This window comes from Molossus molossus, unplaced genomic scaffold (assembly GCF_014108415.1).
Source record: "Molossus molossus isolate mMolMol1 unplaced genomic scaffold, mMolMol1.p scaffold_m16_p_4, whole genome shotgun sequence".
Lineage (NCBI taxonomy): Eukaryota > Metazoa > Chordata > Mammalia > Chiroptera > Molossidae > Molossus > Molossus molossus.
Window position 1 is genome coordinate 44,835,185 of NW_023425377.1, and position 25,440 is coordinate 44,860,624.

Genomic DNA, 25,440 nt, shown 5'->3' on the forward strand with positions numbered 1-25,440 from the left:
TTTCCCCATTGATTTTTGTATCACTGAGTCATCTACAATCCATCTTAAAGGCTGTTTCTGACCTGTTCTGGGTTCTGGTTGATCACAAAGCTGAGGAGGTTGAGGATGACTGCTTCTCGGGGACTGGAAATTATTGAATAAAGAAACTGCTCATTTTAATCATGTACAAAGGCTAGATTTAAAGCATAATAATACAAACACCATGCCCATAATCTCTTATTCACTTTCCAGTCTGTGTAGCAAGCACATTTTGGTGACTATAACCACTATAAGAAATACACTAAATATGAGTAAAAGAAAACAACACAACTTTTTCAGTGTTTTTGAAAAAGAATACTGTTATACCTGTGTTTTATTATAAATAACCAGGTTCTGTCATTTTTATCTTCTTGCCAGCAAATGAAGGACATTGTTTCATAAAGCTTCTAAAATGTACATGAGTATTTAATTAAATCATATTTCCTTGAGAAAATAAAGGTCATTCGCATTTATCGCAGACAGTTGTGAGGAGTACATAATTTTCTTAAGACCAGGGTAGCCAGTACCGGTTGCTTGTGAAACAAAACTCCTCAATTTTTAAAACCTTTTTTAAAAAATAAACATACAATCATAAGTGTTCATTTACTTTAAAAATTCTAAAGATGAAGAAAATTATTGTCTATATATTTAAGTCCTTGTATAAATTACAAAACTCAAGTTTATGTTACAGAGTCCCTTCCCCATAGGAAGCATAAAGCACTTTTGTGGTACCTTTCACCAGTAAATATTTGTATCACATTGAATTTGACAAACAAAATAAAAGTTGATATTGCATCTGTCAGCCCCAAGAGAACATTCTTCTAAGCTGTCTCTCATGATGAATGAGCTTCAAAAGTCACTTGATCACCATGGTTTAACTCAATCTCAAATAAAGATATATCAACGTAATACTTCAGTAGAAATCTGAAAAATCAGTGAACTGCAGACTCTTCTTGCTTGAGGTCAACAAACACCCTTTGGAAGACAACCAAGAGTTGTTTAAGACCAGGACAACAAAATAAAATTATGACAATAATAATTATAATAATAAAAATAACAATAATAAAATAATAACAACAACAACCAACAATGAGGTAAACTCCCCTTTTAAAAGGCAATATGTGTTGCCTGGACTGTCAGGAGAGAGTTCGATTGTACCTGACACCCAAATGTTTTTCCAACCAGAGTTCAGCCAGTTGCATGGTTGATGCAAAAGTACTTGCCTTGGATCCTAAGCACATCTTATACTGCTTAGGGTCCAAGTTTGGGTCACAATAAACTGGATGGAAAATATGCACCACTCCTACTTCTTGACTTCTGAATGGTCTTAAGCCAGATAGAATAACTTTATTGTAGAGATCTACATCTTCCAGGCCCCAGCCCTGTATTGAGGTATCAAATCCACCTGCACGCAGAAGATCACTTTTATAAATACAGGTAATTCCATATCCATAGTCTCTCCAAAATCCAGTCTTCTTTGAGAAGACAAAGTCATCATCAGTAGGAGGATTTCCCCCATTGATTACCTTTGGATCATACTGGCTAAAGATGATGGGGTAGTACACCTGTTGTCCCTGAATTGTATTGTCTCTACATCGTTGGAGAAAGTCTCCTCTGAAGATCAAGTCAACATCACAAAATAGCAGCAAAGTATCATTGTCAAACTGGGAAGAAGCCATTTCAAGACCAAGACCTCTGGAAAACTCTCCCTTCATGGGGATCAGGGTCATTTCTGCTTTAGGGTGCTTGTTCTGATAGTCTTTTATCAGCTCAGTATGCTTATTGGAATCTTGGCCAGAATCCCTACTGAAAAGAATGATGGTGAGTTTTACATTCTGCTTCGGGATAAGACAAGTATTTTCAAAGTTGTCCATGAACCTCAGGAAAATGTCATACCTTCCAATGAGAGGAACAAGAATGTGTATTTTCTTGTTATTGTGCCCTCCCATTTCTTTGGCACCTTGAAAAGAGGACAGTATCTTTAAAGAATTAGATATAAAGGAAAATGACTCAGTGTCACTGTTAATACTCTCCACAAGACTGCTGACATCTAGTTCTTCAATTTCTCTGAAGAAAGGCTTGCTGAACAACTGCTGAAGATAGGCATGGCGTCTCACTGGCACGGTCAGCTTTCTCCCCTTGTGTCTTTTGTATAAGAGGAGTAAATCCAAAATGTACTCCACCCCATGAATGGGGTGAACCCTGCGGTAGCCATACTGAATTTCCTTGAAGTCAATGAGCCGTCCCCTACTCTTGGCATTCTCGTTGATCATCTCCATCACCTGGAGGACAGTGTCATCCAGCGCTGTTCTTAGGATGCTGTTGATGCTCTGTCGAGGGGGCTGGTTCTCAGATGCAGAGTAAAGGAGCTTTCCTGTCAGGAACTCCCATTCTATCACCTCGTCCCTCTCCTGAGGCTGGAAGTGGTTGAAAGAAGGCCTCACTCCCAGCCGCTGGTCCTCTTTGCTCACTTCACTGTTACAGAGCTTGCTCATCAGCGCGCTCTCCCGGTGGAGCTGGATGGTGCGGTAGCGAAGTTCAGAAATTTTGCGGCTCAGCATGTAATTATGAAGCCTGTATTGGTAGGCAGGCCTTTTGTTGGGATGAAGTGTTATGGCTGCATGGATTTTGCTGTTGTGAAGGTCTTGAATATAACCCTTTCGATTGTGTTCATAATTTTCATGGAACAATTGCTGCATCTGAAAAGCAAAAGGAAACCAGGACATTAGAATAAATTTTAAAAGAAATAAAGCAATAGCTCTGGACAGTGTCACACAGTGATTAGAGTGTCAGCCTGTGCACCGAAGGGTCTTGGGTTTGATTCCTGGTCAAAAGCAGGTGTCTGGATTGCAGGATTGATACCCGGCTAGTGATGGAGAGTGCAGGAGGCAACTAATCGGTGTCTCTCGTACATCGATGTTTCTCTCTCCCTATTCCCCTCCTTCCCTTCCACTCTCTCTAAAAATCAATGGAAAAAATATCCTGAGGATTAATTACAATAACAAAATTTTCAATTAAAATATTTAATAAAAATTAGTTATATGGTATTTAGTAACAAAATGAGTTGTAAATTTTATAAATAAATGAAAATAATTTTACAATGTCAAATTCATATGCTCAAATCCTATAAACTAATCTGTCTATTCATATGCAAATACTGCATGCTAACTTCCCGCTATAGATTTTGAAATAAAAAATCTTTGTCCCTCTACTCATTCTGAAATCAACCTAAAATATCAAAGAAAACAAGAACTGAATATATCTATAACCCTCCAATGGATCACTGTGAGGGAGAGGCACAATGGGGAGCACATGGGTTTTTCTAAAATATGGGCATTTCACCTGAGGTATGAACTCAGGGTATTGCCCTGTTGCTTAAAATGGCAATATCACTCCCAGAGCAGACGTAAATTTTATTTAGTATCTGATATACCATTTTTATGGACTAAGTTCTTGGTAAAATAAGGTGGGAAAGAAATTATATTGATCTATACTCTTGTCCAAAATTAGACATGCATGATATCCTTATTCACCAGAAAGTCTCTCTGCTAGTCTAGAACAAGCTCACGTCTTCAGGTAGAAACAAAAATGAGGAAAATGTAGGATTATGAGATCACACTTCAAACTGCTAGCTAGTTCCTCCTCTGCCAATCAGTAAAGAAACCTCCATCACAACCATTCAAGATAACTACTGGAGGAGGAGGAGGAGGAGGAGGAGGAGGAGGGGAATATATTAATGAATAATAAGAAAAGAAATATTGCAAGCTTAAGAATATGTATCCAAAGCAAGTAAAAGTTATTGACCTATCAAATAGAGTAAAAAGAAAAAATGCAATCTCCATAAAAAAGAACTCAGGGAATAGATAAATGAGTTTAAAGAAGATAATACAACCACTAATAGTTACATTAAAAGAAGCATGAAAAGAGATTTGTGGAAAACACAGGAAGAAGAGACTTGAGAAATTTTTATCAAAATAATAGAAATATAAAGCACAACATATATCTCCATATCATATACATATATTTAATATAAATTATTTATTTTATTTTATTTTTTGTTAATCCTCATCTGAGGATATTTTTCCATTGATTTTTTTTTAGATAGAGTGGAAGGGAGAGAGGGAGAGAAAGAGAGAAGAAACATTGATGTGAGAGAGACACATAGATTGGCTGCCTCCTGCATGACCCCAACTGGGGTCAGGGATCCAACCTGCAACCCAGATATGTGCCCTTGACCAGGAATCAAACACTTGACACCTCAGTTCGTGAGCCAACACTTTAACTGCTGAGTCAAACTGGCCAGGGTTTTAATATAGATTTTAAATTTGGGTATCTATTTAAATACTATAAAATATATTAAAGGAGATAAAAATACGTATGTAAAATATGTCTGAGGGTCATACTATCTGTAAAATAAAGGTGGATATATGTGTGCAATTAGGCCAAGAGAAAAACAAAATAAAATAAACAAATAGAACCCACTTTGGCTCTAAGAAAAGAATGAATCTTGCCACAACATTCTCCACAGCAACTTGGCTGAATAACAGTAGAGCAGAGCCGAGGAAGACCCCAACAAAGCAAATTAATGACTCATAATTTTATATTCAATCAAACTGGAGCTCAAGTTATCCAAACCAAGATAGAGTTCAAAGTCATTGCAAAAATAAACAGCTCCTAACATGTAAGAGCTTGTGGCAGATTGGTGGTGATAAATTCTGTGACACTCCTCCTATGGAAAGGTGTGGTCTATGATCCCTTCTCTTAAATCTGGGTGACTCTGTGACACTTTAACTAATGGACCACAGTAGAAATGACACTGTGCCAGTTTCCAGATTAGCAACTTCTATTCTTTGGCACTCTCACTGAGCAGAAGCCAGCTGCTAAGTAAAACGTCTGAGTTAGTTTCCCTATTGCTGGCCAGGACCTTCAGTAAAACGTGATACAGCAGAATCCTTGTTCCAATCCCTGAGTCAGGGAAGAAGTTGTCAATATCTCATTTTAACACATTAAAGAAGTTTCTTTCTGGTTCTAGTTTGCAAAAAGTTTTTATCATGAATAAGTTTAGATGCTAAGCAAATGTTTTGTTCTCCATCCATTGAAAAGATTGTGGGATGTCTCTTTTTTACTGTTATGGTGATTTGTACTGGTTGATTTTCTATGAAACCACCTTTTATTCCTTGACTAAATTCATCATTATACTCTATCCTTTTTACATATGGCTGGAATAAATTTGTAAATATTTGTATAGTGTATACTGTGAGATACCAATTCTCCCCAATTGATATATAGATACAGTGCAATTCTGGTACAAATCTCATGACAAAAAAGTTGCTGTTAATATTATCAAGTTGATTCTAAAATTTATATAGAAATCAAAAGTCAAGGATACTGTCCGACCGGTGTGGCTCAGTGGTTGAGCGTCGACCCATGCACCAAGAGGTCGCTTGTTCGATTCCTGATCGGGACACATGCCCAGGTTGTGGGCCTGGTCCCCAGTGAGGGGCATGCAGGAGGCGGCCAATCAGTGTTCTCTCTCATTGATGTTTCCATCTCTCTCTCCCTCTCATGTCCTCTCTTTCTAAAATCAATAAAGGAAACAAAATTTTTTTAAAAAACTCAAGGATTCTAAGAACAATCTTTTTTTTTTTTCCTCAAGTCGATGTTTCTTTTTTTTTTATTGATTAATTTTTGTTACAGATGATTCTCCGTTTTTCCCCCACTGATTCCCCCCTCTCCCTCCCTCCCTGCCCCTTCCCCAGATTGTTGTCCATGTCCACTGCTAAGAACAATCTTAAAAAAAGATACATTACAAAGAAAAAGTTAAAGAAATTTAGACAGTATGATATTAGTAGAAGGATAAATAATAGAACAAAGGACCCAAATAATCCTTAAACAAATGTATACATGACTTAGGACTTATTACTTGACTTGTAACAAATATGACACTACAGAGTGAAGAAAGGGTGGTCTTTTCAGAAGACAGTACAAGGTCACTTGGATACTCATATGGAAAACAGTAAAAATTGACCCCCTACATTCCACAATGTAAAAAACCCATCCCAGATGAATTATTAATATAAATATAAAGGTAAAAAAATATAATTTCTAAAAGTTAACACAAGAAAATATCTGCATGACTTTTGGTTAGGTGAAGATGCTTTAAATATGACACACAGTACTAATCATAAAAATAGATTAATAAATTGGGCTGCATTAAAATTAAGAACTCTGGCCCAGGTCGGTTTAGCTTAGTGGTCAGATAGTTGGCCCTTGGACCAAAAAGTTCAGTGTTTGATTCTGGTCAAGGGCACGTACCTTGTTTGTGGTTCAGTCCCAGCCCTGGTAAGGGTCATGCAACAGGCAACCAATCAATGTGTCTCTCTCACATGGATGTTTCTTTTTTTCTCTCTCTCTCCTTCCCACTCTATCTGACAAAAAATGGAAAAATATCCTTGGGTGAGGATTTAAAAAAAAAAATTAAGAACTCTGTTCCTCAAAACCATCATTAAGACATTATAAAAGGAAAACTAGAGAGTAGAAGATCTATTTTTAATAGATCTTATCAAAAAGGACTAATACCCAGAATATGTAATGAACCCATACAAATTAGTAAGAAAGAAGGACAAACCCAATTAAAAATGAAAAAACCTGAACAAGCACTTCACCAAAGAGAATATGCAACTACCCAATAAACGTACAAGTACATTCTCTAGTTCATTGATCATCAGAGTAATGCAATTTAAAGTCACAATGTGATAACATTATGGACCTCTAAGAATGGCTTGAAACTGAACAAATGGATAATGCACTGTCAAGATTTGGAACTCTAATACATGGCTGGTGAGAATGGAACTTGGTTCAACCACTGTGGAAAACTGTATCAACTAAAATGACCATATACATTCCCGTGACTCAGTAATTCTAGTCTTCGATATACATCTGATACAAATGTATACCTTCATATTCTTAAACATATACAAAAATTTTTGTAGTAGCATTATTCAAAATACCCCCAAACTGAAAGTAACCCAAATTTATATCAAGAGTAGAATAGATAAATATCATATATTCACTTAATAGAAAGCAATACATCAATTAAAACAAATGAAACACTACTACTCACAACAGTGTGGTCAAATCTCACAAACAAGTGAAGGAAGCCACATACAAAAATTATATTTGTTTGATTGTTTGTATATGATATTTAGAAACAGGTAAAGCTAATCTATCCTGTTAGATATTAGAACAGTGATCAAAGATCAAGAAAGGGAACTGGGAGCTCTGGGATGCTCGCAATGTCGATCTGGGCCATGGTTTACACGTATGCATTCAATTTTTGAACATTGATTGAACTGTTACTTAACATATTTGTCTGTTATACTCCAACTAATAACATACATTATTTAAAAGTATACAGGCCAGCTGGTGTGCCTCAGTGGTTGAGCATCAACCCATGCACCAAGAGGTTGCCAGTTTGATTCCTGGTCAGGGCACATGCCAAGGTTGTGGGCCCAATCCCCAGTGGGGAGCGTGCAGGAGGTGGCCAATCGATGTTCTCGCTCATAGATGTTTCTATCTCTCTCTGCCTCTCCCTTTGTCTCTCTCTAGAAATCAATGAAGAAAAAAAAATTTTTTAAATGTATACACATACATGCATGTGGAATTAGGTAGATTTTTCTGATATGCATATAGATAAATGTTTGTGTGAATATGTGGGTGGGGAGAGGGAGGGAGAGAGAAAGAGAATGAGAACAAGAAAAAATATATCACAAAAGTTTCCCTAGAGAAGGTGAACTAAAAGGAGCAAGTCCAAGACCATAGTAGATTCTTAATGTCCAGTGTTTCACCTGGTTGCTTTTCCATACTCAGATTTTTCAAATCAACATCCTTTGACTTTGAAGACTAGAACAGGAGATATTTTGAGAAAGATTTTGGATTTGATTTAAGATTTAATTCAGTTGCATCCAATATTTTTTTCTGAAAACACATGCCAATAGCTACTTGAAACTATAATCTATATTAAGTCAAATTAGATCCATGATCTGCAGTGGGCTGTCATATCTCCATTTTCGTAGCATTATTTTTATCTGAAAATTTTCAGCATTTTACTTTATGTAATTTTTATATACATTTTTTTTCTTTTGATGCATGAAGTTTAAAAAAAAAACAAGCACCTTCCTGCCCTGGCCTGTTTGGCTCAGCGCTTGGAGCATAGGCCCACAGACCAGAGAGTCACGGGTTCGAGTCTGATCAAAGGCATGTACCTCAGTTGTGGTTTGGTCCCCAGCCCTGGTCAGGGTTGTGTGGGAGGCAACCAATCAATGCATCTCTCTCACAACGATGTTTCTTTCTCTCTCTTCCTCCCCCTCTGTCTGTAAATAAATGGAAAAATATCCTTGGGTAAATATTTAAAAAACAAACAAACAAACAACAACAAAACACCTTCCTATCACATATAGACTACTAATTTTACCACCTCTAAAAAGTATTGGCTATCTGAAACTATTCTTTCTTAAGGCATGCTTTACATTATTAAGAAAAAGGAAATGTTCTAAATTAAATAGAAAACATTGCTCAGAGGTAAATAAACTATTAAATTGCAGACTTATCACTCTTCTTTAGTGATATGATTAATACTGTGCAATTTGATAAAGATGGCATTTTGTTATAGAACAAAAAATGTCTTAGTATTGAAATTTTAGCTAACTTGCATCACTCATCATTTGCAATGCAAGATGTCTTCACAGTGCTTATCTTTCTAATGCACTCCTTTGCAGAAATATTACAGGCAAACCAAGACAGTGATGGGGACACATTATACATTATACATTAATACATATAGGTGGTACAGTAATAATGAGAACATCTTGAATTTATGTCATATTTTGCATTGAGAAGCATACAGCATATCAAAATCTTCTATTCTTATATATAGGGAGGCCTAAGCTATACAGGATAGACATGAGAATGTTATACATGAGAATGTTTAAGAGCCTAGCTATGGAATCAGCCAGACTTGGATTTGAATTCTAGCTCTGCAAATTCTAACCTATTTCTAAGTCAGTCTGTCTAAATCTCAGTCTCCTTATCTATAAAAGGGAAAATGCCAACTACCTAAATTATATTAAAATGTTTCCCAATAAGAAATATACACACACACACACACACACACTCTCACACACAGTGCTTAGCATTGTGTCAGGCACATAGAAAACACTTCATAAGTGACAACTGTGTATAAATACTAGTTCAGGGATTTGCCAACCTGTTCCTGAGATTGTTCTTTTTAGCTAGGAGTTTTCAGAGAATGAGAGTGGCATCCTCAGCTGGCTTGCTTCATCTTTGTTTATTTCTGGAAATGCCTGGGAAGTCATACTTTGAGCACATACACTCAGTGATCCAATGTACCTAACATGCCATTGAGGCACTTTCTGCTAACAAAAGTCCTCAACATTTTACTAAAAGACAGATAAATTATTGTAGAGATTTCAGAAACCCAAGGTTCAAGAGGGCTGAGTGATTTATTTAACCAAAGGTCTAGTGAGAAGAAAGACATTAGATTAAAGCTCGAATAAGTAGCCAGTTTTGCTAGTAAATTTTGAAGGTAGCATATTGTTACAAAGTGTAAAATTTACTTTTCAAATTATATTACTTTGAAATAATCCAGGGCCTCTCCTTTAGTTGGTTTCCTCTCCTTTACTGAATTTTCAGTTAATGCCATGGTACCTCCAGAGCCTTACTCTGAAAGGAAAGATTATGTCCCAGTTACAAAATCACAGCAGCTATTAACACTAATGTGTCCTGACTGACCCCGGCACTGTAAGTGTATCATTCGAACTCTCACCCTCTGGGAAGAAAAAGATCTGAGAAGCTACAGAAAAAAATCTGTTTTAAAAATCAGAGAGTGGAAGAAAAATTGCTAAAATATAGTTGTATGTTATTAATCTTCTACTAGAGAAAACTTCCATTTCCCCCTTAGGTTTATTAATAATGAAAACATAGCAGAGTAACTTCTGAAATGATCACAGCTATGTAAATTAAGGACTTCCACTTCAGCAGTTAAAATGTTAAAAGAAACAGTAAGGGCTTGACTGCAACCAGGCACAAGGCAATTTTTGGAACAACGCAAGTTCATAAAATTAGATTGTGGTGGTGATTGAACAACTGTGTACATTTACTTAGTATTATTAAACTCTACACTTACAAAGGGAGAATTTGTAGAACGTAAAATGTAAAAAGGGCCCTGGCCGGTTTGGCTCGGCGGTTGGAGCATCAGCCTGCGGACCAGAGAGTCCTGGGTTTGGTTCCCGCTAGGGGCACGTACCAGGAAAAAAAAAAAAAAGAAGTAAAAAGGCTAGTTTTAAAAAGACATAAGGAATGTTAAAAATTAAATACAGCAAACTCCAGCTTTAAAATAGAAGAGAATGGAACAACACGTAGTCACTAAACTATGTGTAGAATTTCTGAAAGCTGATGAGGTTGAGCAAAATCGTCTGGAAGCCAGTGGAGACAAAACACCAAGCAATGTCAGTGGCAAAAGGGTTCAAGAACAGCAGATCTCAGAAATAACTAGGCAAAATATACTGCCTGGCAATGTAGGGCATAAAACTGATTCTTTGAGTGTAGCTGTGGGAGCGGGAACTGAAGTGGATCCCACTTGGTGGAAACGTTTCGTTTCAGAGAAGTAGAAAGGAAGTAGAAGAGAGAGCCACAGAAAGCAAGTTACACAGCTAAGCCATGCTTTCATGAAGCAGGTTTAATCTGAGACAGCAGAGCGGACCAATGCCTTTTCTTTGTGGAGGTTAGCAAGCCTAGAACTGTAATAAACATCTCTGCCAAAAGAAGTCTACGGTGACGAAAGGAGATCAGACTTTGGATGGTGGACATACAATACAATATACAGATGATGTATCATAGAATTGTACACTTGAAACCTACATTATTAACCAATGTCACCCCAATAAATTTAATTTAAAAAATAAACCTATGGTGAAGTGCTTTCCAGGGAAAAGTAATTTTTCCAGAGGTAAGTATGTTTTCTAAAAAGAGGAAAGAGTACAGTACTAACACAAAGTTTCTATGAAAAGGAGAAAAAAAACAAGATGAAAAACCAGCCTTTCTACCCACTGACTCTAAAAAACCCCAAAGGTATGGAATTGAGGAAAACATTAAGCAACTATTTTACACACATTCCTTTGTCTTTGAAAACAGCAGAGTAGAAGTATAAGACCTAAGGGGTGTGATTGGCAAGATGTAACAATGTTAGCTCACAGAACTAAGAAGTAAAGAATAAAAAATAAATTATCACAGACATGAAACAAAATCAGAAGGAAAAGAATACATTGTGGAAATCTCAGTAAGGGATAGAAAAAAATAAAAATTAAGAAAGCTAAAAAATTGAATAGAAATAAAGACTATAAGGTGAAAAGTCATGCTAAAATATTGACTATACAGCTTTACGCATGCAATGTAGACAATTTTGGGAAACACTAAAAGGTACACTGAAACAAGTATACTTTAAAGTAAAACATGCAAAAGTATATATTTAAAAAATAGTACAATGGATTAGAGAAACAATTCAGGATTTTGGAGTATTTGGTATGTAGTAACTGCTATTTGAGTTGTAAGAGTTAGCTATTATTATTGTAGTTATTTGTTTTTACTATTATTATTAGTGTAGGTATTGAATGAATGGGTAAATAAGAATAACCTTGATTAAGTTTTCCTCAGAAAATAATTAGAATATGCTTAGTATTGCCATCATTTGACTTCAGGTCATCAATTAAAATCTAAAACATTGAATTGACATCATGATGTCTCTGCTGAAATGAAGGGAATATAAGGAGCCAAGCCTGATTGGAAAGCTGTTCACAGACGTCTTTCATTATTGCATTAACATTTTTTTCCATTAAGAAGAAAATTTCCTTTATTCATTTGTGTAAAGAAGCTTTATCAATTTAGTGCACCCTTTAACTTAGAAAATTCCCTTTGAATCTCTTCCTGTGTAGGAGATTAAGGACGATTTGAGAAAAGGAGGGATTCTTGTTTTAGGAAGTACAGAGTCTGCAAATATGAATAATTTATAAATATAAACAAGAAAATAAATCATTAGAGTGGTATAAAATATAATGGTGCATTTGTACCTTAGGGTTGGTTAATTTGCCTTACAAATATTTAATCTCATTTTATTCTGTATGATTTATTCTCTATGATTCAGTTATGCAGTATTACATAACTACATGAAGAGTTTATAGCCCTTACTGCAAATGCCTAATGATCATTAAATAAAACCAGTATATATATAATGGTTCTAAGCAAAACACTGACTTTTAAAATTAAAACTATTATTTTCCCTCAATTATTGTCTTCAAATACTAACAGTAAAATTCACTTCTCTGGTGATAGTGAAACAATAAAAACAGTACCTAATTCTAAATGCCAAATATATATATATATATATATATATATATATATATATTCTTTCTGATTGGTATTTCAGGCTTCTTAGGGTATATTTCTAGAAGTGGGATCACTGGGTCAAATGGCAATTCAATTTTTAATTTTGTGAGGTAACATCATAGTGTTTTCCATAGTGGCTGCACCAGTCTGCATTCCCACCAGCAGTGCACTAGAGTCCCCTTTTCTCCACATCCTCGCCAACACTTGTTTGATGATTTGTTGATGGCAGACATTCTGACAGGTGTGAGGTGATACCTCATTGTTGTTTTAATTTGTATCTCTCTGATGATTAGTGATGTTGAGCATTTCTTCATATGTCTCTTGGCCATTTGTATGGCCTGTTTGGAGAGGTGTCTCTTTAGGTCCTCTGCCCATGTTTTAATTGGGTTCTTTGTCTTCCTTTTGTTACGTTATATGAGTACTCTATATATATTGGAAATTAATCCCTTATCTGATGTATCATTGTTCATAGCAGCACTATTTACAAAAGCTTAGATCTGGAAACAGCCCAAGTGTCCATCAATAGACAAATGGATAAAAAAGCTGTGGTACATATACACAATGGAGTACTATGCAGCTGTAAGAAAGAAAGATCTCTTATCCTTTGAGACAACATGGAGGGACCTGGAGAGTATTATCCTAACTGAAACAAGCTAAGCAGAGAAAGACTAATATCACATGATCTCACTTATTTGTGTAATATAATGAACCTAACAGTCTGAGGAACAGGGTAGACCCAGAGACGTGGAAGTAGGGTACAGACTGACAACCCTCAGAAGAAGGGGTGGTGGGGGGAGGGAAAAGATAAACCACAGAACTTATATGCATGTACGCATAACCGATGGACATAGACAACATAGCTGGGGGAGGGGTGGGAGGATGGGGAGGAGGGTGTCAATGGGGAAAAAAAGAAACATTTATAACAAAAATAAATTAATAAAAAAAAGGACGTGGAAGTAGGGAACAGAGGAACAAACCTCAGATGAAAGGGAGTGGGGGAGATAAACCAAAGAACTGATATGCATATGTGCACAACCAATGGACACAGACAACAGTGCGGTGAAGGTGGGGGGGAAGCAGGAATGGGGAGGAGGGTGTGGGTGGGGGAAGGAACATCTGTAATGCTTTCAACAATATAGATACATTTTAAAAATAAAAAAATAAAAAAAGATCTGAAAAAGAAAGAGAAAATACACATATATCACTCTATGACTGTAGAGAGAAAAACAAATGTTCAAGGGTATAGCTTGGATAAGTTGTCACATAACATTAAAAGGAATATTTTGCTACTTACATTTATAAAAATAATGACACCTTGGAAATAGCCAGATCTAGTCCACAAAATATACTTTAAAAATTTACTGGACATGTAATATAGTTGCATGGAACTAAATACATTTATGTGTGCATACACACACCTAAATAAACACAAGTAAAACTGGGGAAATCTGAGTGAGACCAGGTGAATATATCAATGTCAATATCCTGACTGTGATATTTAACTACTGTTTAGCAAGATTTTGCCATTTGGGGGAAGTAATTAAGGGGTACATGGAATTTATTTGCATTATTTTTTTTTTACAACTGTATGTGAATCAATAATTATGTAAAAAATAAAAGGTTTAATTTAATCTATACTGTACAAAATTTTAAAATAAAATATTTTGTTTCTTTTTTTAAAAGAAATCACTCCAAAGTATACTTAAAAGCATTAGGTATTGACAACTTGTAGTCCAAAGGTTGTAGGTGTGATTTTAAATTTTCGGGGGGGTGGGGGAGGGGTGAATTTTCCAGTTTTTTTCAGTCCTATAAACCATGTTTGTTTTATGAATTTATTTGCCTGGGGGCATTTATGTTACTGGATAGCTCTTTTAAAGTAAATAAAAAACTATTTTAAGTGTCTTCCTTTTGAAATTCTGTCACATGCTACAACAGAGATGGACCTTGAGGACATTATATGAAGTGAAATAAGCCTGTCACAAAAAGACAACTACTGTATGATTCCATTTCTCTGAAATATCTAAAGCAGGGAAATTCATTTAAACAGAAGGTGGAATGGCAGTTTCCAGGGCTGAGGGGTAAAGGAACGGGGAGCTGTTTAATGGGCATAGACTTTAGTTTTACAAGATGAAAAAGTTCTAGAGCTTTGTTGCACAACATTGTGAATATATTTGACATTACTCAACTGTATACTTAAAAATGATTAAGATGGTGAAGTTTTCTCTTTTTCTTTTATTTCACATGGTCCGCACCTAAAGACTTATATTCACAAGTCAGTCTGGCCAATTAATATAATTTGTTGTACAATTTTATCCAGATTAGGTTCATTCATGGGCAAGATCTCTCTCATGGTAGCAATAAATGGTTCCCTGTGCTATGGGTTCACATTTTACATATTATAATCCTGCAGAAAGAAAAGTAAACTTGCCACCCAGGCGAGTTGGTGCTGCTGAGAGCACTGAACACAGCACTGAGCTGTGCCTAAGCCAGACCCGCCTCAGACTTTCTAGTGTCCTAAGAAAGGAGTTTCTCCTCCTTTCCAGGTAGATTAGCTGTGGTTCTGTCAATTGTGGCCAAAGGCATCCTGTTGAAAAGGGTCCCATAAACTGATACGCTTTAGTTCCAGCTGTGTACCAATGGTCTCATCTCCTCACCTGCCTTTGTTTAATGAGCTAACTCAGTCTTGCTTGAAGTCCAGTCTCATATGGGCAATCTGGACCATTAAAACTGGTATTTTTCTTCCTGTTACATTGCATTTTGTTAGCTATTTTAGTTTTTAAGAAATCTGTCAAAGAACACAGAAAATAGCTTCCAGATATACAGGTTGAGCAAAAGTTGGTTTACAGTTGTTCTTGTGGAAAACAATACACTAATGCATACTCGCAACTGTAAACCTGCTTTTGCCACACCCTGTATATGATCAAATGTTCTCAACAGTATATTCTCTACAGTTTAAACATACTTTTAGATAACATAAAATAATCATGTGATATACGTTTCCTGGAGGGATATTTTAGACACATGCTATCTTAAGCAAATATCAAAGAGATTTAAAATCAGAAAGAAATCACTAGGTTGATCAGATTTCAGTTTATAATGTTATGTAGCACATAACACACAATCATTTTAGTTAAATAAAACCATATACCTTAACTTAAATTACCCTATGAGAAAGAAAAGAATACCCTTATCAACCCCCGCCCCAAACTGCTAATGATAATCTAACTTGACTGCTCATCAATTTGCTTGATTTATCCTACTATAAGTATATTCAGGCAGTGTCCACATAGATGCTTCCTGATCTGTAGTTAGGATAATAGTGGGTGATTTGTTGAAACCTACTCAATTCACTTCCCCTGCAGATATTTTAAAAATTTTGGTAAAATGTTAAATACATTTTTGCTTTCATTATTTCCTTAAACTTTTTTTCTACTCATAATTTATTACAGAGAAGAGGAAAAGAATTTCAGGAGGTTGTCAAGTTGCCACTTTGCAAACAGCGCATATCCTTTATTTACGTAATACCGATATAATTTACCCCTCATTGATGGTTTAATTTATCACACCATCCCTAATAGCAAACAATGGGAAGGAGAGAGGTATTGCTTCCAAACTAGGCTTTCAAGACCTCTGAAAAGCAAAATGTAAAGATAGTTGCCATACAAGGTTGAAAGATGTTAATGAATGTATTGTATCACTTGGAGGGGATGTATCAACTGTATGATCACACTGATTGTGCATAAAATTACACTTCACTTTCCAAATAAAAAAAGAGAGAAAATAATTTGCTTTCTAATTCATGGGTTTTATTCCAGTTATGAAACATTTCAAACCCCAGGTAAACTCCTATTTAACTATAGGTGCTAAAGCCAAAGTAAAATATTTTCTTGGTTGTTGTTGCAGTTCATTTTTTATTTCTGTTTGCCCACAATTCCAGCAACCAGCCATTTTACCTCATGAAAAACTTAACATGAGCTTATCTAATTCTGCATAAACATCATGCCATTCACTAACTAGAAGGTATAAAAACAGGGCAGGTAAGGATGGGGGTAATATTTTGTACAAAGGATGACATATACTTCTGTGATTATGGACTTCAACTATATATAACAATTTTTAGTGATCATCATTGATGTTTCTATAGTAACCTTCAGGGAAATTTGAAGTTCTGTTCGCAAGAAGCTAATGTTTGATGACCTTCCAACAAAAAGAAGAACCATTACACAGTGTTCATTGTTAATTGGCTTTTGTTCAGTTTCTTATGTCAGCAGATCTATGTTCAAATATATTCTGACCAAACCTTTCCTGATCCAATCCTCCCCAACATTTTGGCTACCTGATTTACTCATTTAAAAAATATTCATTGACATTTGCTGATGACAAGGTATTGTACATAGAAAACCCTAAAGACTCCACCAAAACACTACTATATTTAACAAGTGAATTTGGCAATGTAGCAGAGTACAAAATCAACATCCCAAAATTGATGGCATTTTTATCTACCATAATAAACTCTCAGAAAGAAAAACTAAAAAAAAAAATCTCATTCACCCTTGCAACGACGACAACAGAAAGATACTTAGGGATAAACTTAAACCAAGTTAAAAGACTTGTACTTGGAAAACTATAGGACATTGAAAAAACAAATAGAGGAAATGTATACCATATTCATGGATTGGAAGAATTAACGTTATTAAAATATACATACTACCCAAAGCAATCTATAGATTCAATGCAATCCCCATTAAAATACCAACAGTACAGTTCACTGAATTAGAACAAACACTCCAAAAATTTATGTGGAACCAAAAACACCTTGAATAGCTACTGCAATCTTGAGAAAGAAGAACAAAGTTGGAGGAATCACAATACTGGACATGAAATTATACTACAAAGCCATTGTAATCAAAACAGCCTAGGACTGGCACAAGAACAGGCATACAAACCAATGGAACAGAACAGAGAACCCATAAATCAATCCACAGTATTACAGTAAATTAATATTTGACAAAGGTAGGCAAGAACATACAATGGAGTAAAGATAGTTTCTTTAACAAATAGTGTTGGGAAAACTGGACAGGCACATGCAAAAAGATGAAACTATACCATTAAATTACACCATAGATGAAAATAAACTCAAAACGGATGAAAGACTTACATGTAAGTACTAAGACCATAAAAATCCTTGAAGAAAACATAGGCTAAAATCTTAGACATCACACACAGCAGAATTTTCACCAGTACATCTCCAAGGACAAAAAAAATAAAAGAAAAAAATGAACAAAATGGGAGTACATCAAACTAAAGAGCTTTTCTGAACATCAGAAGAAACCACCGTCATAGCAGGATACAAATTAGCATGAAGAAATCAATGACATTTTTATACACCAATAATAAAGTCACAGACAGAGTAAATGAAAAAAATCCCATTTATGATTGCAGCAAAAAAATTAAGATACCTAAGAATAAACTTAAACAAAGAAGTAAAGGACCTGTTCACAGAAAAATACAGGACATTGAAAAAAAAATAGAGGAAGATATAAAAAAGTGGAAGCATATACCTTGTTCATGGATTGGAAGAATCAACATCATTAAAATGCCCATACCACCCAAAGCAATCTATAGATTCAATGCAATCCCCATTAAAATACCAATGACATATTTCACAGAACTAGAACAAATACTCCATAAGTTTATATGGAACCAAAAACAACTCCAAATAGCAACAGTAATATTGAAAAAGAAGAACAAAATAGGAGGGATCACAATGAGATATCAGGTTAAACTACAAAGCCACTGTAATCAAAACAGCCTGGTACTGGCACAAGAACAGGCATATAAATCAATGGAACAGAAGAGAGAACCCCGAAACTGACCCAAGACATTATGCTCAATTAATATTTGACAGAGATGGCAAGAGCATACAATGGAGTAAAGACAGCCTCTTTAATAAATGGTGTTGGGAACATTGGACAGCTACATGCAAAAAAATGAAACTAGACCACCAATTTACACCATACAAAAGAATAAACTCAAAATGGATAAAAGACTTAAATATGACTCATGAATCCATAAAAATCCTAGAAAAAAATGTAGGCAACAAAATTTCAGACATCATACGCAGCAGAATTTTTTACTGATACATCACCTAAGGCAAGAGAAACAAAGGAAAAAATGAACACATGGGACTATGTCAAACTAAAAAGCTTCTGCACAGCAAAAGAAACAAGCATCAAAATGGAAAGGCAACCCACTTTATGGGAGAGCATAATTGCCAATGATACATCAGATAAAGGGTTAATTTCCAAAATATATAGAGTGCTCATACAATTCCACAAAAGGAAGACAAAAAATCCAATTAAAATGGACAGAGGACCTAAAGAGACACCTCTCCAAAAGGACATACAAATGGCCAATAGACATATGAAAAAATGTTAAATGTCACTAATTATCAGAGAAATGCAAATTAAAACAACTATGAGTTATTACCTCACACCTGCCAGAATGGTTGCCATCAAAAAATCATCAAACAACAAGTGTTGGCGAGGGTGTGGAGAAAAGGGGACTCTAGTACACTGCTGGTGGGAATGCAGACTGGTGCAGCCACTGTGAAAAACAATATGGTGTTACCTCAAAAAATTAAAAACTCAACTGTCATTTGACCCAGTGATCCCACTTCTAGGAATATATCCTAAGAAGCCTGAAACACCAATCAGAAAGAAATATATGCACCCCTAAGTTCGTAGTAGAACTGTTTATAATAGCTATGATATGGAAATAGCCCAAGTGTCCATCAGTAGATGAGTGGATAAAAAACTGTGGTACATTTGCACAATACATTTACAGTATACTATGCAGCTGTAAGAAAGAAAGATTTCTTATCCTTTGAGATGACATGGAGGGTCCTGGAGTGTATAATGCTAAGCAAAATAAGCCAATCAGAGAAAGACAAAAATCATATGACCTCACTTATTTGTGGACTATAATGAACAATACAAGCTGATGAACAAAATAGACCCAGAGACATGGAAGTGGTGTACAGACTGACAAACCTCAGAGAAGGGGGGAGGGGAGAGGGATGAGACAAACCAAAGAACATATATGCATGTATGCGTAACCAAAGGACAATGCTCGGGGAGGATGGGGGGGATCGGGAGGAGGGTGTCAATGGGGGAAAAAGGAGAAACATCTGTAACAAAAATAAATTAATATAAAAACAAAATTTAAAAAACAAAAAAGAAAACTGACCATAGACCCTCAGCATCCCAAAAGCACTTGGATGGTATCACTTGGGGTGGGGGTGGGGGGTGTTATCGGACAATGAAAAGCTAAGAAAACTCTGTGATAGGAGGAATAGGGAAACTAAGGCAGAAAATTAGACTAAAGCCAACAAGCTTTGCAGACTACTTGTAGCAGGCCTTGTCTCAGGAATAAGGTTAAACCTGTTCTCACAGAAGAATGCAGGAGAGGAGGGGGAATGGAAGGGGAGAGGAGGAGGAATCAGAGATCACTTAGTGCAAATCACGCCAAAGTTGTTAGGACAGCAGGGAGGAGGAGAAAAGAAGAGTATAAACAACAACAACAAAAAAGCCAGGACTTGTGATTTAATTGCCAGTAACCTCCCATAAATTCTGGGAACGCATAACAAAGAAAAGGGGAAACTTTTAGAGTGAATCTGTACCAGGATATCTATCAATGGAATTTTTTTAAAAACGTATAGACAGAAGGGTATATAAGGCAGAAACCACCTACCCTACTTGCTCTTCAGATTAGTTGAGAGCCCATCTGTGCTTCATAATCCAAATGTATAGTTTTGCTGCTTTGTTTTATTAATATATGTGCATGCTTTAATGTTTTACTAAATTCACTTGCAGTAATATTTTAATAAATTCACTGAACACACACATATAGACAACAAAGAAACCACCATCAATGAAAAGGGAACCTACTCCATGGGAATACATATTTGCTAATGATATGTCTGACAAGAGGTTAATTTTCAAAATATATAAAGAACTCCTACAACTCTATAAGAGGAAGACAAACAATCCAATTTAAAAATGGGCAAAAGACGTGAAAAGACACTTCTCCAAAAAGGACATACATATGACTAATAGACATATGACAAAAATGCTCAGAGTCACTAATCATCAGAGAAATGCAAATCAAAACCACACGGAAATATCACCTCACACCTGTCAGAGTGGCTATCATCAATAAATCAACAAACAACAAGTGCTGGTGAAGATGTGGTGAAAACGGGACTCTAGTACACTGCTTAGTGGGACTGCAGACTGATGCAACCACTATGGAACACAATGTGGAGTTTCCTCAAAAAGTCAAAAATGGAACCCAGTGATCCTACTTCTGGGAATATACCTCCAAAACCCTGAAACAGTAATCAGAAAGAATATATGCAACTCTATGTTCATAGTGGTGCTATTTATAATAGCTAAGATCTAGAAATAGCCCAAGTGCCTGTCGGTAGATGAATGGATAAAAAAAAAAACTAGTACATTTACACAGTGGAATACTATGCAGCTGTAAAAAGGAAGGACCTTTTACCCTTTGAGACAGCATGAAGGGACCTGGAGATTATTATATTAAGCAAAATAAGCCAGTCAAAGAAAGACAAGTATCACATGACCTCACTTATATGTGGAACAAAACAAACTGATGAATAAAATAGATCCAGAGCAATGGAAACATGGAACAGACTGATGAATCTAGGAGGGAATGGGGGTGTGTGGTGGAAAGAGATAAACCAAAGAATTTATATGCATGTGTGCATTGCCTATGAACAGGGACAATGGGGTGGTAGGGGCCTGGGATGGGGGGTGAGCTGGGTTACGGGGTAATAGGGGGAGAAGGGGAGATCTGTAATACTCTCAACAATAAAGGTAAAAAATAAATTTCTAAAATAGTTAAAATTAAATTAATTTATTAGAATTTATTAAAATGCCTTTTTATTACAATGCAATTATAGAAAATTTTATCAGCTTTTAAAAAAATGTAACTTGATAAGCTTACCTGAAAATATCTATGGTGTCAAAAAGGCTTGCAAAGGAGGATATCAAATATCTTTGAGTAATTTAAATAGTGTGATAACAGACCAAGAACAGACAAATAGATCAAAGAATAAAATGATCAATCCAGAAGGAGTCCTACATATATACAGAAATTTAATAAATTAAAGTGTAGTATTTCTAATAGGTGAGTCAAGGATAAATTATTTAACAAATGCTGTTAGCATGATTGTCTATAATACAGAAAAAATACATCTGATTCCTAATTTAGAACACACACACAAATATATATTCTAGATAATTTATATATGTATTAAAGAAGAATTACCTTTTTTCTCTCTTTTACAAGGATGAGATATTTTAGAGCCTACTCTGAGTAATGAGCGAATGCATTTTCATTGAGAAAGGACTGCACATGTTATGGGGTATACACAGGAAAATTCTCCACTGGACTCCAAGAATTCTCTGTTTCTGCCACTTAAATTTCATAGGAAAAGACTTGAGATTAATAGATTTCACTTTGTTTTCTTAAGTAAGGTGTACCAAAGTCACTGAGTATATTTGTCTGAAGAAACACAATTAAGTTTTTGTTGAGCCTTTTTCAGACGGTCTTCCTCCACAGACTGCAGAGAATCTCGGGGCAGGGCTGAGAGTGCTGGATCTGCCGTCAGTGACCCGGGGGGAAACGCTGCTCTGCCAAACGTGACCCAGCACACGTCACTTAATATATTTCTTTATCCTGGTAGACTTACCAATACAGTGTAAAACCTATTATGGTTATCATGAAGATTATATTAAATGGTACACAGCACGTTCTGAAGAATGTCTTCCATACAGTAACCACTCCATAAACAAGCATTTCCCATGAATAGTAGTGATGAATATCTCCGAGAGCCTATAGCTATGCTCCCTGGAAAGGAACAAAAAAGACCAGAACTTTGTTCCACTTTCTGGAGCTGTCTCCTGATACCACCAGCTGCTTTTGCTGCAGCTGTGCTGAAACGCTCTGCGGGCATCCCTTCACCCTCTACCCTACCTACCCTCGCTTGCCAGCGGACAAGGCCACCTGGATTAGATACTTCCCAACAACCGGAGAGTCCTTTCTGAGGACATAGAGTTGAAACCAGAGTAGGTTTCTTCTAAATACTGTTAGAATATTTCATTGAATGAGAGAGAAAGAAGGAAAATTTCCATGAATTTCCCCCTGTGAGAATAAAAGAATCAAAACTGTATTTAGCTCAGAAATGGGAAACATGTAAGAGATACCAGAACAGCACAGAGTCTGTCCTTGCAAACCGTTTAAGGGATTTTGAAAGAAAGCAAGAGGCAAAGGGAGGGACTTAGAGGGAAGAAGACAGATGTTTGACAAGAAAGAGGCCCAAAGCTCCAGAGATGGATGGGCCTTTGACAGAAACAAAGACTTTTTGTGTTACCTCAGAGGAAGTGAGAAGTGGGGCTCAGACGCGGGCAGGACCTACGATCCTGTGGTGGGCAGATGGGGGTTGTCTGTAGTAGGGCTTCTAAGTAATACTTCCCAGTCAGGCAAGCGTTGGGATTAAGATAGCCAGGAACTTGCTTGTTCTCAATTTAACTCTGCTTGGTTGAAATGAGTAAATCTGTGATTTTAATTTACATAATCTTTCCATGAATAAAAATAGAATGCAAAAACTCAATCTGTTCCTGATTTAGACCTCAACTGCAATGCAAGATTTGACAGAAATCATCTCCTAAGATGAAATTGTCTTTAAATGGTGCTAACCCATCTCAAAATAGCCTATCTCCAAAAACATATGGCTCCTTCAAACACTTTTCAAACCACTGTGTTGCCTTCGACCTTCTTTTTAAAAAAATTTACTATTAGGGAATTTTATTGGAAATGTTTCATGTCACATTAGGTAGGCACTTTCACTATGAAGCTGTTCCATGGTAAGTGTTGCCAGTAACCGTTTACCTGGGCTGCGTTCCAGTAATCACTGGTGCCCATCTCTGCTTCTAGTGGCCCTTTCAAATACTACCAATGTACTAAGTCTCACCACTCACACCTCTAATCATGTGTACAAAATTGCTATGATAAGTGTAATTGACATGGGCTAATTCAGTTGTTTAAGTCATTAGATTTAATTTGCATTCTTATAGAGAAAATTCATATTACATAATTAAGATACTGCATTCAAGCTTTTATTTCATGTCTTTCTGATGTCTCCATTGACATGGTTGAAAGGATAAAGGGGAGGGGATACAAAATGTAAAAGAAAAGTACTTATAGCTCAATTTAAAGTTATTGCAAGTACAACTTACGAGTGAAACATACTTTAAAAATCTTAATACAGAATAAAAAAATAAATGTTTTATAATATACTGAAAAATCACTGTAATTTTCTCTTTCTCTCCTTACACTTAGGAACACTTACTTTTCAGAGACCTGATGCAAAAACTTAGGAATAAACTTTCAACTCATCTGGAATTTCCTTTATGAAATATCCCCACTGACAAAATTCATGCCCTGATCAACATCTGCCCCTGATTTAGTAATCAAAGGCCCTCCAGGGCCCAGTGCTGAGCCTTTAAAGCACAAGTTGTTCCATTTGATGTTATATGCTTTTTTTAAATCCTCACCTGAGGATATTTTTCCATTGATTTTTAGATAGTGTGGAAGGGAGGGAGGGAGACAGAAGAGAGAGAAAAACATCAATGTGAGAGAGTGAAAGATATTAATTGGTTGCCCCCCCCCCGCCCCCCACAACCCCAACCAGGGGCCTTGACTGGGAATCGAATCTGTGATGTTTAAGTCTGTGGGCTGATGCTCTAACCACTGAGCAAAACCAGGCTGGCCTGATGTTAAATGCTTTCTATCAGGTCCCTCTCTAAAGTAAGCCAGTGACATTAAAGATTTACTAGGTGCTTTCGTTGGCAATCAACAGAGGGTAGACTCTATGGTTACTTGACTCTTTAAGAACAAAACAACATCCGGGCAAATAGCAGAGTTAGGATTCCCATTCTGGCATTTCAGGCTCCAAAGGTAAGTTCCCACCACACCACTCGCTATTCAAATGACTCGGATAATTGGGACTCGGTACCTTGGTTAATGATTTATTGCTTAGACAGATCTGACTCTCAAAAATTTTCTCTAGTAGACAAGCCTTTGGCCCTTTAACTCTAAACCACTGGTGTTAATTTTAACATCTAGTGTCAGTGCCTAATGCAGGTTCTATTCCTTCTTCTATGTGACATTCCTTTATGTGAAAGATGGCTGTGATCACTTAGGTCTGCTGCTAGCCTTGGAGTTCCTATAGCCTTCGAGTCACTCGCCTCTAAACATATTTCTGCTAGATTTGAGTTCCCTTAAAGCAGCAGTACTCAACCTGTGGGTTGCAACCCCTTTGGGGGTTGAACAACCCTTTCACAGGGGTCGCCTAAGACATAACAGTAACAAAATTACAGTTATGAAGTAGCAATAAAAATAATTTTATGGTTGGGGGTCACCACAACATGAGGAACTGTATTAAAGGGTCATGGCACTAGGAAGGTTGAGAACCACTGCCTTAAAGTATAACAACCAAACTAAACACTCGATAGAGTTCCAAATGTACCCGATCAGCACAGGACTTGATTTGGCTCGTTGTCTTGGCCTTTTGAAAATGTCGTGTATCCCTATTCTCTTTTGCAGCATCTATTCTATTCACCATCACAGGGCTCTACACAGGACCTGCTTGTTGTCTATGACTTCACCCAAGTCATGGACAAGAATGAGAGCGAGAAGTCAAGTTGAGTGTCTGGCCAACAAAGGTCTTCTCTCCAGTTTCACATTTAACCTTATTGGCTGGATGTTTGGGAACTACAGGTAAATTATCCATGAATTTCTGTTTGGTTCTAAGCCTGACCTCAAATCACTCAAGTGATCTGGACAAGGAATTTCACCCATAAACCTTAGTTTCTT

The 25,440-nt window shown here is 36.3% G+C and overlaps 1 protein-coding gene across 1 annotated transcript in view; it reads right to left on the bottom strand.

Annotated features, from left to right (window-relative positions):
• Positions 1-310: 310 nt before the first annotated feature.
• The window catches only part of CHSY3 (chondroitin sulfate synthase 3), a 322,516-nt gene continuing 297,386 nt past the window's right edge, over positions 311-25,440 (bottom strand). Inside the window, exon 3 of the mRNA XM_036241107.1 lies at positions 311-2,717. Coding sequence (XP_036097000.1) covers positions 1,155-2,717 — 1,563 coding nt within the window. The 3' untranslated portion in view covers positions 311-1,154. The remainder of the gene's footprint in view (positions 2,718-25,440) is intronic.